This window comes from Talpa occidentalis, unplaced genomic scaffold (genome assembly GCF_014898055.3).
Source record: "Talpa occidentalis isolate TD23 unplaced genomic scaffold, MPIMG_talOcc4v2.1 talOcc4.2, whole genome shotgun sequence".
Classification (NCBI taxonomy): Eukaryota; Metazoa; Chordata; class Mammalia; order Eulipotyphla; family Talpidae; genus Talpa; species Talpa occidentalis.
Window position 1 is genome coordinate 64,435,508 of NW_023602073.1, and position 14,740 is coordinate 64,450,247.

A 14,740-nucleotide genomic window follows, 5' to 3' on the forward strand; every position below is an offset into this window, starting at 1 on the left:
TATTAGCAAAGAGAACCAAATAGACAATAGTACTTGTTCAGAATAGTTCATTGTTTAGAACAGAAATGTTAACATGTGCTTAGTTGGGCACTGGACAGACATCACCAAGGCCTCTGTGAAAGCCCACATGTGAATGGTTGGTGGGAACATTTTGCTTACACCGAGATCATAAATATAGTCACCTATATTTATGGTGGGAACAGATAAAACGCTAAACCTAAGGGTGGTGTACAAGAAATATGACTAAAGAGAAAACTGAAAATTTACTGTACTACAAAGTAGTAATGACATAGAGGATTAAAATTTAAGAATAATTTGTAAACCTGTCATTATTTTACTGAAAAGGTATTAACAGATTTTTTTAGATCTAAAAGGAACTTATCAGTCCTTAAACATCATCTGTTCATCTTCCTCATTTGTAGAAAAGCACATAAAAGTTTAAACATCAGATTGATTTTTCTAATAATATTTTGTTCAAGCCAATATTCAGTTGAGTTTACATTTCCCAATGACATGCCACCTGGTGTTGATAGGATGTGAATTAGTGACATCCCAGATGGCAGGGGTGGAATGCGCTTTAGACCACTGCGCAGTGACAGTGAGTATTGACAGTCAATTTGGGATTGGTGCTCGGCACCTGACCAGTAGCTTAGAACCTTGGAGACGCCACATAGCCAGTGAAAGTCAAGATAAGAATCCTAGCACGCCTGATATAAAATTACCAGTGTTAGAAATTGGGTTCCTGGCTCTGCTAACCCAGTGGTTCCAGGAACAAGACAGCAGTTGGTATCAACTCAGCATCTCTCCTGAATGGCAGCAAGAAACTTCAGTGGGCCTGTAAATACTACAGTGCATGCTTTATACTTCTCCCGAAATGATAGGGCAATAATGTTTTAAAACTTTTCTTCTGAAATCTAACTTGAAGGTAAAGCCAGGCTTAGTTGACGTGATACATAAACTATTCTAACTTTAAGTCGTGAAACTAATTTTTCCATCTTGGTAATATTTTTCACAGGCTCAGAAAAAAAATTTGAATCAGACTTCCCCCGTTTCTGCTCCCAAGACCACAGATGGCCTGAGGCAAGCACAGATCCCTGGCCTCTTGAGTACCACGCTGCCAGGTCAGAAGCCTTTGTAGTGAACGCTCCTCAGTCCATCCCGGTCCTCACCACACCCAGGAGGCTTTTCTCACACCCCTCCTTCTGCATGCAGTCCTGCCTCTACCTCTCCCCCAGTCCGGTCATTCCTTCATGCTGTGTTCTTTCCACCTTGCACCTGTACCAGCATTGTATCCCTAGGAAATAAAACACACTTCTATTTAAATTATGACGTTAAGTTACATGCAGGAATGTGCTGCTTAGAAACAGCTAGCATTATATAGCCCAGGTGATTATGTAAAGATGCCCATTTTACATTTATATTTATTATATATTTAGAACCCCCCAAAGTAAAAATATTGTGGGCTATGTCTTCCCTTTCTTCTAAAGCTTTGAACACCTGCCCTGATCAATAAGTACTAGAAAAGACAAAGACATCCTTAATCAGTCTCCTTCTTGGGTATCTCTTTAAGTTATGACCATTTTGAGATTCAGTCATACTCACACATTACTGACTTAAGGCCTATTCCTTATTACCTTAGATAATTACCTTTGATAATTTGAAACTATAACATTGATAGTTTTTATTTATTATCACTTATTTTTGCATTTATTATCCCTATTTGTTCCTAAATAGGCTGTAATAATCCTAACTTCTGCCTCTAAAGCTTTGGTAGAAAAATATACTTATTGTATAGAAAAATATACTTATTGTATATTTTTCTAAACATTACTAAACATCCTTTTGGAATGTTTAGTAATTTGTCTCCGCTGGTCTCTTATACCAGGGACCTGATTTTCTGCTTCTGCTGAACATTGTCTTATGCCTTAATTCTAATAGGGCAAGATTCCGGAAGCAAAGTTCTACCGGCATCCTTAGGAACCTCACAGCCACAGCAAGAAAAAGTAGTTGGATCATCTCCTGGCCGGCCGACTGTGCAGGTAGAAGACAGCTTCTGCCTCCAAAGCTTTGATAGTTAGCTCATAACGCATGGCGTCATGGCGTCTTCTGCTTGGTAGTTGCCATCCAGCGTCCTCTGCGCACACAGCCTGTCACCCCGTGTGCCCACGAGGACTGGTCCCGAGGGCTAGGCTTGCGCTGTAATGTTTTTAGGATGACTGCGTCTATCCTGTTTCTCACAGTATAACACTACCATTTCTTCATGATAATATACCAGCAGCCAGTACATCATAGGCATTCAAAAAATGCAATTGTCGAATGATAGTGCTCATTATCATTCAAAAGTGGACCTCTTCCTTTGAGTTGTGCTGAGATTCTTTTTTCTGCAGCAGGAATGAGTAATATAAATGGTCAGTTCCTATGGTCTTTTATTTTTTTAAAAAGATTTATTTATGTATACAAGAACCGGGGTACATGTCAGTGGTGTGGGGGGTGAGAAGATTCACCAGAGACAGAGTGGGGAACAGAACAGGTGGATTGACTGAAATACACTGCTGAGGGGAGCAGCGGGTGAGACAGGAAGGTCTGCTGCGCCATGTGGGTCACCTCCCTGGCCAGGGATTGAACTCATGCTGCAGTGGCTGCGGATAGCTTCCTAGTGCTGTGTCTTAACCCCTTGCGCCACCAGGGAGGCACTTCCTATGGTCTTTTAACTCAAACAGCTAATCTAAAAAAGGAAGGAAAAAATTTTGTTTACAGCTTACAAAGGCCTTAGTTTCTTCTCATCAAACTTGCCAATTAATAGTTTAATGAAACTTACAATAGTCTGGGCCTGCCTGGAATACTCAGTGAGGGAGGGAGATGTTCAGGTTTCAGATTCTGACATCCAGTGTATTTGTTTCCTTAATATAATAAGAGAAGAGTCCTACTCCAGGTCCCATCCCAGGACTGTATATAATAGGCACTTAAAAATGTTCCCTCCCTTATTTACCACTGACAAGATGAATTGAGTGGTATCTGCTGAATTTTCAGATGTTCGAGTTGGTACCCACAGTTGTATTTATTCAAATATATAATGATGCATTTGTTTATAACTCTGTGTGGTGATGGATGTTAGCTAAACTAATTGTGGCAATCATTTTGCAATATATATACATATCAAATTATCATTTTGTACACCTAAGACTAATACAATATTATAGGTTAATTATATATCAGGAAATTTTTTAAAGTGTCAATAATACTAATAAGGATGCATCTGGGACCTCTGTCTTTGAGGTGCAAGCTGAGTTCTTCCGAGGAGCTAATAGTGCTTTCTATAATACTGATGCCATGTGAATCTACTACTTATGTCTGTAGACTGACTTGTTTTATTTTTTAGCAGGGCACATTCTACATCTTTGGAATATGCTCTTGATTGGGAGTTGAAAGTATTTGAAATATAGTGATCTTTAGGTATAACTATTCTGTTTATTTTTTCTGCAAAAGGGACTAACCAGAGATGTGTTTTGTCTTTAGGTGGACAGTCATTCAGGAGGACAGAAAAGGCCAGCTGCAAAACAGCTAACTAAAGGAGCTTTGTAAGTTACTCTTGGAAGTGACTGCTTTCAAACATTTCTCTAGGTTCCTAGCCTTCAGCAAATATACACAGAAGTAAGGTTATGAAAATTATATATTGTTCAAATGAATTTTGAAAATCTCTTCCTATAGTTGTTTCCACTAGAACGATAAATATAGCAAATGTAATTTGAGCCTAATGTTTGCTCTTTTGTTCTTGTGGAGAATAGTTCTCTGTGTCTTTAGCATACCACATTCCTTTGGCCTAAAGATCTCTGAGAACTTTTTTTCTTTCTTTTTTTTTTAAGATTTATTTTTATTTATGCATACAAGACCTGGTATGTAGGCCAAAGGTGCGGGGGATGAGAAGATTCACCAGAGACAGAGTGGGGAACAGAACAGGTGGATCTACTGAAACACACTACTGAGGAGAGCAGCGGGTGATACAGGAGAGGTCTGCTGTGCCATGTGGGTTAGCTCCCTGGCCACAGTGGCTGGTGATAGCTTAATAGTGCTGAGACTTTAACCCCTGCACCACCAGGGAGGCCCAGAACTTTTTTAAAAAAAGATTTATTTTATTTATGCATACAAGAACTGGGGTGTAGGCCAGAGGTGCGGAGGGTAAGAGGATTCACCAGAGAGAGTGGGTACAGAAGAGGCAGATCTACTGAAATACACTGCTGAGGGGAGCAGCGGTCAAGACAGGAGAAGTTTGCTGAGCCATGTGGGTCAGCTCCCTGGCCAGGGATTGAACTCATGCCGCAATGGCTGGCAATAGCTTGATAGTGCTGAGACTTTAACCCCTAAACCACCAGGGAGACCCCTCTGAGACCTTTTTGATAAACTCCCTTGTTTAGATCAGAAGTGTTACCCTAAGCTTAGTTGGCCAATGGCCCAGAATTGCCAAGTTCTCTGAGCACCTGTGTGCATATACTTGGTGAGGACACTGCTTCTGGGGTCAGGGTCATAGTTTGAATCCCCTGTGGAAATGGTTAGACCAAACTCTACATCCACCATACTGTGCACCATACTGTGCATACTGAAGAAAAAACAGAACTGCTATCCTATGAATAATAACATTCTTTACATGTCTTACTTTCTTTGCATGCAAGTAACCTCTCTATAATTAGATCTTAATATGGCTTTACATTGACATTGGCACTTTCTCTTTTGAAGCATTCTCCAGCAGTTACAGAGGGACCAAGCCCATGCTGTGACACCAGATAAAAGTCAGTTCCGATCACTAAGTGATGCGGTACAGAGGCTGCTCTCCTACCACGTGTGCCAGGGCTCCATGCCCACTGAGGAGGACTTGAAGAAAGGTAAACAGGCTATAACCCCAACATGCAGTTTTGGCCCCAGACACCCTGCCATGGAGGCCCCACGGAAGATGGTGAGTCATGAAGCCCCCAGATGGTAGCCAGGGTATTGTTTTTAGTTATACACCTGACTTGTTCCCAGTGAACTCAATTTCCTAGTCCATGTTTAGGGTTATAACTTTTTCTTCTCAATGGTTTGTGAAAGGGCACCCCAATGTTAGTGTATTTTATGGACAGATTTGGAGGCAGTGAACCCACAGCATTGTCTAGATTTCTGGCTTCAGATAGGAAGGCTCTAGACTAAGTAGTCCACACAGAGATTGTGGCATACTCTTTGCATTTAGGCAGAATGCATACCCTTAGCTGTTACTACCAGTTTGATCAGTCAGACAGTTACTTTAGCTCCCCAAAGTGAAGCCAGGACATTGCCTTATATTAAGAAATTGGCAAAAAGACCCCTTATCCCACTTTGCAACTCAGCCTATTCTGATGCCTGGCCCCGCTGCCTTTCCCGTTGTGCCACTTAGTTCTACCCCTCCTCCCTGCCCCTACTGCCCAGCCTTGACTCCATCAGACCCCTCCACTGCTTTACTCCTGCCTTAGCAGCCACCAGCCTTGCTCCCCTCACCAGGGTCTCTGATCTCAGTGCAGCTAGACTAGGTCAGTCCTCTTGAGAATTCCAGGGAATGGGGTTCAGATCCAGCATTAAACAGGAAGGGGAAGACTGAGAAGGAAGTAGCAAACGGGAGATGTTTGGAGATCGACAAAGTGCAGAGCCATGGGAGAATCATGACCTGCAAGATGTCCTGTTCTAGTTTGTGTCTCTGTGTTAATACTGGTCTGCCCCATCCAGAGAGGAGGCTTAGGTCATCTGAACTAATAGATCATTCTCTATTCATTGATATTTGTTACTGGTCTGTATTACATGGGGTTTTTTTTATAGGCAATATTAGGTATATTCTGATTTTGGCTTCCTGGCTAAAGTTAAAGTAAGCCGATACTGAAATGAGTTTCCCTGATCAGGTGCAGTGGACAATGAGGGAAAGCAGTGCAGAAGCATGATGTTCCAGGAAAAGTTAAAAAGAGAAAATTGCCCCAGATAAGACACATTCAAATAATGGAATACTTTTTCCTTTGAAAAAATTTTTTGCAAATGGAGTAATTTTCAGTCCCAAGAAACAAAAAACCTAGTGGATGGTTTACACTCTCTTACTATTTTCCCTCTCTCTTTCTTTTTTAAAGTGGACAATGAATTTGAAACAGTTGCCACTCAGCTCCTGAAAAGGACCCAAGCTATGCTTAACAAGTACAGATGCCTGCTGCTGGAAGATGCCATGGTAAAATTACACTACTCAGCACTTTCCTTTCTTAAAACTCCATAGACTGCAGATCCTAATTCAGAGGAAAAGACTTTAAGGAGTTATTTTCACAGCATATTTTAAAGATTTATTTATTTATTTTTATTTATACAAGCACTGGGTATAGTCAGAAGTGCAGGAGGGTGAGAAAATTCACCAGAGCCAGAGCGGGGAGCAGAGCAGGCAGAAGGACCAAAGTACACTGCTGAGAGGAGCAGGGGGCGGCAGGAGAGGTCTGCGCGCCATGTGGGACCCTCCTCCAGTGGCTGGGGAGCAGCCGGGGATCGAACCGGCACTGCAGAGGCTGCGGGCAGCTTCGCAACACAGCGCTCAACCGCTGCGCCACCGGGGAGACCCTCACAGCATATTTTAAAAGACAGGGCTATTTAAGATTGTAGAAAAACTTACATGGACTTTTGCTATGAATCACACAGTACTTTACATGATCAATCACAGTTAATCAGTGCTGTTGTTTTCCTGGTTCCAGATGAGGAAACTGGTTTTGAGCTAAGTAATTCATTCAACGTCATCTAGCTAGTAAGTCTGCAGAGTAACCAGAGAGCTGGGATGCAGGCCAGGAGCCTGTGATACACAGATGCTGTCTGCTGCCTGTTAGCCAGTGGAGGAGAACAGGCCACACCGCCAGTGAAAACTGTTCAGAGGAACATCTGCGAGACGAGGGCAGGACAAATGTGAACATTAGTTTTGTCCTTCTTTTTAATTGAGAGGTCATTCCCTTGCCCTAAATCTCACTTTAATTAAAAAATGTATAATTTAATGGTATTAAGTCATGCAACCATCACCGCTGTCTAATTCTAGAATATTTTCATCACCCCAAATAGAAACTCAAGTTAGTTTAAAGCACCAGTTAATTAGAAAAAGGAGTTAGATATCTCAGGAACTGATGGAAAGACCAAAACCTATTCTGAAGCTTTAGAAGCAGTTCTAAAACCATGTAGGTTTAACCTAAAAATTGGTCTCTTATAAGTAGATGCCAATTTGAAAATGTTCCTTGGGAGATTAGTTGAACTACATTATACACTACATTTTACAGTATAGTATAAGTATGTATGTGTTTGTGTTTCTGTTTACCTAAGAGTGTGTGTGTGTGTGTGTGTATAGTTAAATGTATTTACTTAAAATCAGGTCTTCAAAGTCTGAATTGGTTTGTTCTTATATTGACAACCATTTCTGAAACAAAACTCTTAGATATCAAAAAGACTCATTTGTGAGGAAAGGACCACTTATTTGGCCAAATTATTTCATATCTGCCCTGAATTTTCAAGTTAAAAAAATACTTAGAAATACAGTTTAAGACTTGATTCTGTTCAGAAAAAAAAAATGATTTTAAGGAGAGGCTTCCAAAAAACATAATGAAAGTGTAGCAGAATATAAGGTAAAAGGTCATCCTAATGAAATTATGTTGAATGTTTTATTAAGCTAAGGGGGATATAAGGAAGACTGATATAAGGAAGCTACTGGTAGAGAGCAGTGTACATAGTTGCTGCCATTTATGTGCAAAAACAAAGAAAAAAGAGTATAAATTCCTGTGTGTGCATAATGCATCTCTAAACTGCCAGCCCCTAGGTCCTCCAAGGAGAGACTCTGGGTAGGTGGGGGAGGCAGTGCACAGGGAGGCAAAGAAGGGAGGTTTACTTTTCACAGCTTCTTGAGTAATTTTTCCATTTGTGCCAAGGTGTAAAAATACAGTTTAAAAAAATGCATTCAGTATCATCACAAGGATAAATGAAACTAAATAGGACACGCCAGAACCTGCACACCACATTCTTGTTTTTGATTATTTCATGTGTTCCAAAAATGCAGTAAGATGTTTGCACTAATTAAAAGGAATCTGAGATGACTGAACTCTCATTTTCAGCGGATCAATCCCTCTGCAGAGATGGTGATGATCGACAGGATGTTCAACCAGGAGGAGAGAGCTTCTCTGTCCCGGGACAAGCGTCTAGCACTTGTGGACCCTGGTAAGAAATACCAGAGCAAAGTCAAAGAGGGCTCCTACCACTGTCACCTGCCATGGTTCAAGGCCACAGGCCTTAGGGGTGTCTGTCCGAACCAGACTTTGGGTAGTAAAACCTGAAGGTAGAATATGAATTTGTGGGACAAAAAAAAGAGAAAAAAAACCCAGAATTGAAAACAGTATCTGATCACTCTCTGAAGGTCTATTCTACAAAATCCAAACTGGAATTTTATGTTCAATTAAGGGATTCATTTTTCCCATTGTAAACTTAAGATTCTCAATATTTCTGTGGTCTTAAGAAGCAAATTAAGTTGGAAGCCTTCCCAAAAGTAGTTAAATCTCAGCACATGATTGAGTGTCTTCCTATGTGCAAGGCTTCATTAGAGGGAACAAATCAATAAAACATAGCCCCTACCCACAATCTGCTCATTTTAATGCTCCATTTACATACTTTTCTTTCATCCCATAACTTTTTTTTTTAAGATTTATTTATTTATTTACACAAGCACTGGGTACAGTCAGAAGTGCAGGAGGGTGAGAGAATTCACCAGAGCCAGAGCCGGGAACAGAACAGGCAGACTGACGAAATACACTGCTGAGGGGAGCAGCTGGCAGCAGGAGAGGTCTGCGCGCCATGTGGGACCCTCGCCTGGTGGCTGGGGATCGAACCGGCACTGCAGAGGCTGCGGGCAGCTTTGCAATCCAGCATGCAACCGCTGCGTCACTGGGAGGCCCATCCCATAACTTTCTTGCCAGTTGGATACACATTAGATTTGACCCACATTCTCCCTTTTAAAATGAATTCTTTACTTTTTTCTAGTCTCTAAATTTTCTAAATCAAATAACATAATGTCAATTCATGGTCTTTGGATTTTACTCATACTTTCACATCCTAAACAAGAAATGCTTTTATTGCTCCAAGTTTTCTTCCATGCATCATTTATATATAATTCTAATCATAACATCATATGCTAGATATGTAATTTTGTCTTCTAATTTTCTTCCATTGAGTACATCTGAAGTTTTTATCGTGTTGCTGTAGTCTTCAAAAATTTAACAAATGTTTCATTCACTTACTTGCTAATTTAGCTAATTCATTCCCCTATATATTTAACTATTACTCTCCCATGACTTTACTTTTGTTCCTCAAGTGTCCTTTCTGTTACTTGAGTATTTGTTTGAGGTGCTTAAGAAACTCCCAGAGGGTATATGCTCCTTACACTCGGTCTAAAAGGGAGCGTCTGAAAGAAATGCTCTGTAGGAGAATCCTCAGGTTTCCAAAAAGGAAAACACTAGTGTACAATATATTTCACCCCTTTTTCTTAAGACCCTAGAATCTCCTATTGCCTTTTGGACTTGTGGCTACACCCTTACTTTGTTGCAAGCCCCTCAGACATGAGTGTTATGCAGACAGAGACGTGCTGCATTCCTCTCTGGATTGTGCCCACACCACCAGTATTTGCTGAATGAGATCATCTCTTGAGATTTCAAAGCTGTATCTCCCTAGAGCTTACATTTTGGGATTTGGTGACCAAATTCATGTTTGTGGTGGTATAGATGTCATCAGAATCCTATTTCACTTTCATTACTTCGAGAGTTAACACTTTTTCTGTTCCTTAGCTAATATTTAATTTAAAGTTAGATTTGTATGGAGGTGACGTTGGTTTATAACATACAAACTTCAGGTGTAAAACTTTATAACTGGACATCTCCATGCACTCTATCATGATCACCACCAAAATAGTCTCCATCCATTTTTTTTTTCCCCATTACTTAAGAGTGATCTGCCCTCCTCCCTGGGTCCACGGTCCCCTAAATCATGAGGAACCTTTCTTGCCATCCTTGGCTCTTCAAGTCTGGCACTCCTCAGTGCTTGCTCAGACACGGTGCCTCTGTACCCCGTTCTCCCTGCGTACCCCACTGTCTTTCCAAGTAGATGTCATTGGAGATGCTTGTTGACCATTTTGCGCTTGAAGTTGAGCTCTAAGGAAGAAACCAGGCTGATACTAGCGTCTCATTTCTGTTTTCGGGTTGTTTCAAAGTGATGATCAATTAAAAAAAACTGATTAAAAGTAACTCAAGATGAAAAATAAAAACAAAAAATAGTAAGAACAACTCTTAGAGGTCAAGACAAAGCACCTCTTTGCCCAGTGGGTTTTCCCATTTGTCATCCAGCAGCTGCCTGCTCAAAGAGGTTGACGCTTCATCTAGAAGCTGTGATGCCATAGCCTTGGTTGCCTTTAGAGGATGCCCTCTCAAGGACTCCGCTTCCGCACCCTCCTGGGCACCAAAGACTGACCCAGGCAGGGGCGGGGCTTATACCTGACCCACTGGGGTTCTGTGTGCCCTCCAGACTCTCAGGTTCATTAACCGATGTTCTTTTTGTTCCCGTTTCCAGAGGGTTTTCAGGCTGATTTCTGTTGTTCCATCAAACTTGATAAAGCTGCTCATGAGACACAGTTTGGCAGGAGTGACCAGCCCGGCAGTAAAACAACCAGCTCCCTACATCTGACCGCCAAGGCCCAAAGCAGAGACCGAGCCAAACCAGGCATGACCGAACCAACGAATCATGACCAATTCCATCCAGTGCCTAATCACATCGTGGTCTCCGCGGAAGGAAACATTTCTAAAAAAACAGAATGCCTCGGCAGAGCACCGAAATTTGACAAAGTGGGCTTAGTTCATTACCGGAACGCGTCTGAAGAGAAAACCAGCCGGAGAGACTCCATGAAGGCCAGCGAGTGCTCTCCCGGCCCTGAAGGCCACCGGAAAACCTCGTCCAGACCAGATCACGGTACTGAGAGCAAACTCTCAAGTATCCTAGCCGATTCTCACTTGGAGCTGACGTGTAACAATTCCTTCCAGGACAAAACTCTGAGGAATTCTCCAAAGAATGAAGTTTTACACACAGACATCATGAAAGGGTCGGGCGAGCCCCAGCCTGATCTCCAGCTCACTAAGAGTTTAGAAACGACCTTTAAGAACATCTTAGAACTCAAAAAGGCTGGGCGGCAGCCCCAGAGTGACCCCACGGTTAGTGGCTCTGTCGAGTTAGATTTCCCCAACTTTTCTCCAATGGCTTCGCAGGAAAACTGCCTGGAAAAGTTCATCCCGGACCACAGTGAAGGCGTTGTAGAAACTGACTCCATTTTAGAAGCAGCTGTAAATAGTATCCTAGAGTGTTAATAGCAGCAGTCCTTTCCCCACCCCCACCCCAGCGACCCCACCCGGACAAGTTACATTCTTTCCTGTCAAAAGCAAATGGAATCGTCTCCTGTCTCCAGCCTGCTTGATCTTTCATCACAGGTTATTCTTTCTAATCTCAATCCCATTCTTTGTTTAAGAGCAATACTCGTTCCGTCGTGGTTACAGGGAGCCTTGAGTAAAATTAATTCTTACTAGAAAGCAGTCTGATAGGCCCTACACATTTCAAGTGTTTATGAAAGCGCTTATAGTCATTTCTGTTTGTTTGCTTATTGGTTTCTTTTTCTTTTCTTTTTGCTTTTTTGAAGAACACCGTAACTCAATGAGATCACAGTACGCTTGGCCCTGGGTAAAATTCTGACAATCATAAGTCATGAGAACAGACTTATTACAGAAAATCAAACAGGACTGATAGAAGCAACTCTGTAGAGAACAACCCACTGCATCTCCAAATGGTGGCTTTTGGGTTATTTTTGTTGTTGTTGGAGGAGAGACCAGGTGATTCTCCCTGCTCAACCATCTCTGAACGGTAGTTGCTGGCTGCTCTGCCTGGGACTCCATAGCCCTGGTGAGAGCAGCCCGCAGCGCATAAGCAAGGCATTTGAAGGGCTTCCTGTTCATCCTTCAAGTGCTTTTCCAAGGTTCCCAGAGCAAAACCTCATGCTTTTCAGCCTTTTTGTGTTGAATTTCATCTAGGGAATGCTCAGCTCTTAGTTGCAACAGCACGACTCGAGACAATTCCTGGTGGAATTGGGAAAATGGAAATCAGTTAAGTGGCACAGTGTACAGGGGAGGCCGGGACAGAGCCGTGAGGAATATAATATGTATATATGTAAAAGCATATATATGTTAACTATTGAGAAAAAAATAAGAGTTTTGCATTTTATAATTGGATATAGTCAACATATGATATATATTTTTGTTTGTTGCTGGCTTTTATTTCATTTAAGCTCTCTTTGCACCCTCTCCCACAACAAATAGCCGAGCATCAAAAGCACTTTCATTTGAAAACTGTGTTGCAATTTTTCAGTTTAAACTGTAAGGGACTTTGGCCTTGTTTATGCTTCTTGTTGTCTGAGAACAGTAGTCACCCCCGGCCGCCATCACTACCAAAACACAGACAAACCAAAGTAACCTGCCAGCCCACCACCGAGAGGAGAAATCTGAGACCCAGGATTCCCGCTTGAGAGCGAGCCAAAGGATATGCCCTGTCACGGTCTGTGTTTGGCCTGTGTTCATGCTAGTGAACATGACGTTGCTTTATTTATTTATATTTCTTTTCAGGGAGTTTCACCCAGTCCCCTTTCTTGTATCCCTGTCCCTGGTCACCCCATTTCTGTCGTTACTTTAATTCTCAGTGTCACTGTAACCATCAGTTATCTCTTACCATTGGCAAAGCTACATGACAGTATTTGCTCTGCACTCTCATACACACATGCATGCACGTCCCTGAGCTCTTCAGATCCAGAGGTCATTCCGGTTTCTGTGTATACACATTCACCCTCCCTCGTGTGTGCATGCACACGCTCATTTGTTCTGTTACCCTCTCGCTTTGGAGGTGCACCCCCTGGTCTCCACTCTAACCCCTTGCCAGAATCTGCTTTTGACCATCCCCAGGATGGGGATGACCCTCTTCCCCTTGCCATTATCATCATGTAGGGCATTTCTTTTCCAGATTGGCCTGTGATGGAAAGGAAAGCTTTTGATTATTAGGGAAAAAAAAATAGCAGCAGAAGACCTATACTCTCCCTGCCCCTTGTCCCCACCATGCAAAGAAACCCCACAAGACAGCCAGTCTTAGAAAAGCAAAGGACCTTCTCCCCACCCCACCACCCGCCAATAGAAATTGGAAAATCTGGGCCATTTTAGGGTTACCATTTTTTCCTCATTTGTGCCAATGTCCAAGTTGCAGATTCCCCATTTTTCCTGTATTGTAACATATTAGAAAGATAAGTTGATAGTGCCAGTTGGAACTTTGTTTGGGCAGCCCTGGAATAACACCCTGCCCCAAAACCCATGACTTTATAGCCTCTTCTTCTCTTCGGGTTCATGCCCCCATAAACTCCTAGCAAGATTTAGAGATGGTCCCTCCTGATCAAATTCTTCTCATTGTGGAACTTTATACCTGGAAGCCTTCACGGAGGCTACTAATAAGTTACATTAATTACTGCAAATCAGTGGAATTTTTAAGAGTCAAGATCACTTCATGTAGATCCCTATCCTGCCCTGCTACCCCAATCCTTGCTTTTATATGCCATCTTAAAGGTTTTAAAGCCCAAACACTTGTCTAGGAGGTAGAGAGCCTAATTTACCAAAATGAAACTTGTAAATTTTTGTGCCCTTGTATGTAAGTTTGCTTTTTATGGGGAGATTCTAGATAATGACAAATGAAGATTACGAAATGTATTTTACTCCTGTGATTAGGTTAAGCGCACACGGGTAGGTCATATCTCGCATGTCGAGCCCCCGCGGGTGAAGGGTAAGAGAGCTCGGCCTTGGATGGTCAACATTCAGTTGTTCAGGTCGGTTAGTCAAAGTTAAGTTTACTTGTACACAGTGACAAAAATCATTTTTCTCTTTTGCTTTCTTGGTTGTTGTGGAAAAGCGTGAATTTGTTATTAAGCATTTGATTTTCGGTGTCCTTAACTACTGCAAAAGATAAAGCAAATTTTAAACTGGTGATTACGAAAAAAAAAACTATTTTAGCTCTGAAGAATTTAGTAGACTTTGTTAGATTAGGGAGGCCTTACAGACTGACTCAACTTAAGATGCGTCACTCACTGTCAGTGTGGTGTGGGCTTTATTTGCTTAAAAACCTTCATTTGTATAGTATGTCTTCACTTGAAATTGCTTTGTATACATTTTGTAAAAATATTTATAAAATGTTTTGTAAAAAAAAGTATAACAAATTGCAGTTTATTTTGTTATGTTGGATAAATACTGTTAAAAGAAACCAGTCAGTAACTATATTGTTAATCCATGGTTAGGAAATGTTTAGTTGGAGATTACAAAATGAAACAACCATTGCAATACAGCCAAAGATTTGGGAAAATGTGCAACTGTGATTGTCTTGATTTTGCAACTAGGAAGACTGTAACCTTTTCCCAGAAAAAAAAAGGGTAAGTGTGCAGTGGGAGTTCTACTTAAATATATTCACCCTTGCCAAAAAGCAGCCTACTGGTGGGAGAGTAGGAGTTCTATTGACCAACCTTTCCGAACAGTTACAAATTCCTAAGGTTAGTGAGAAAAGTTTAGTCATGTACCTCTCTGGCCTCCAACTCTACTCCTGTCACATGGGTCCTTAACTGAGGAAGGAAAACTGGGGT

The 14,740-nt window shown here is 41.7% G+C and overlaps 1 protein-coding gene across 6 annotated transcripts in view; it reads left to right on the plus strand.

Moving 5' to 3' along the window:
* BICRAL (BICRA like chromatin remodeling complex associated protein) overlaps positions 1 to 14,468 on the plus strand; it is a 78,053-nt gene extending 63,585 nt beyond the window's left edge. For 5 of the 6 annotated variants that reach the window (XM_054698810.1, XM_054698812.1, XM_037519724.2 and 2 more), the window contains 7 exons: positions 1,016 to 1,121; positions 1,939 to 2,039; positions 3,517 to 3,578; positions 4,732 to 4,877; positions 6,117 to 6,211; positions 8,112 to 8,214; positions 10,609 to 14,468. In XM_054698810.1, coding sequence (XP_054554785.1) covers positions 1,016 to 1,121; positions 1,939 to 2,039; positions 3,517 to 3,578; positions 4,732 to 4,877; positions 6,117 to 6,211; positions 8,112 to 8,214; positions 10,609 to 11,396 — 1,401 coding nt within the window. In that variant the 3' untranslated portion in view covers positions 11,397 to 14,468. The remainder of the gene's footprint in view (positions 1 to 1,015; positions 1,122 to 1,938; positions 2,040 to 3,516; positions 3,579 to 4,731; positions 4,878 to 6,116; positions 6,212 to 8,111; positions 8,215 to 10,608) is intronic. The other variant, XM_054698813.1, reaches the window with a different exon arrangement.
* Positions 14,469 to 14,740: the final 272 nt, after the last annotated feature.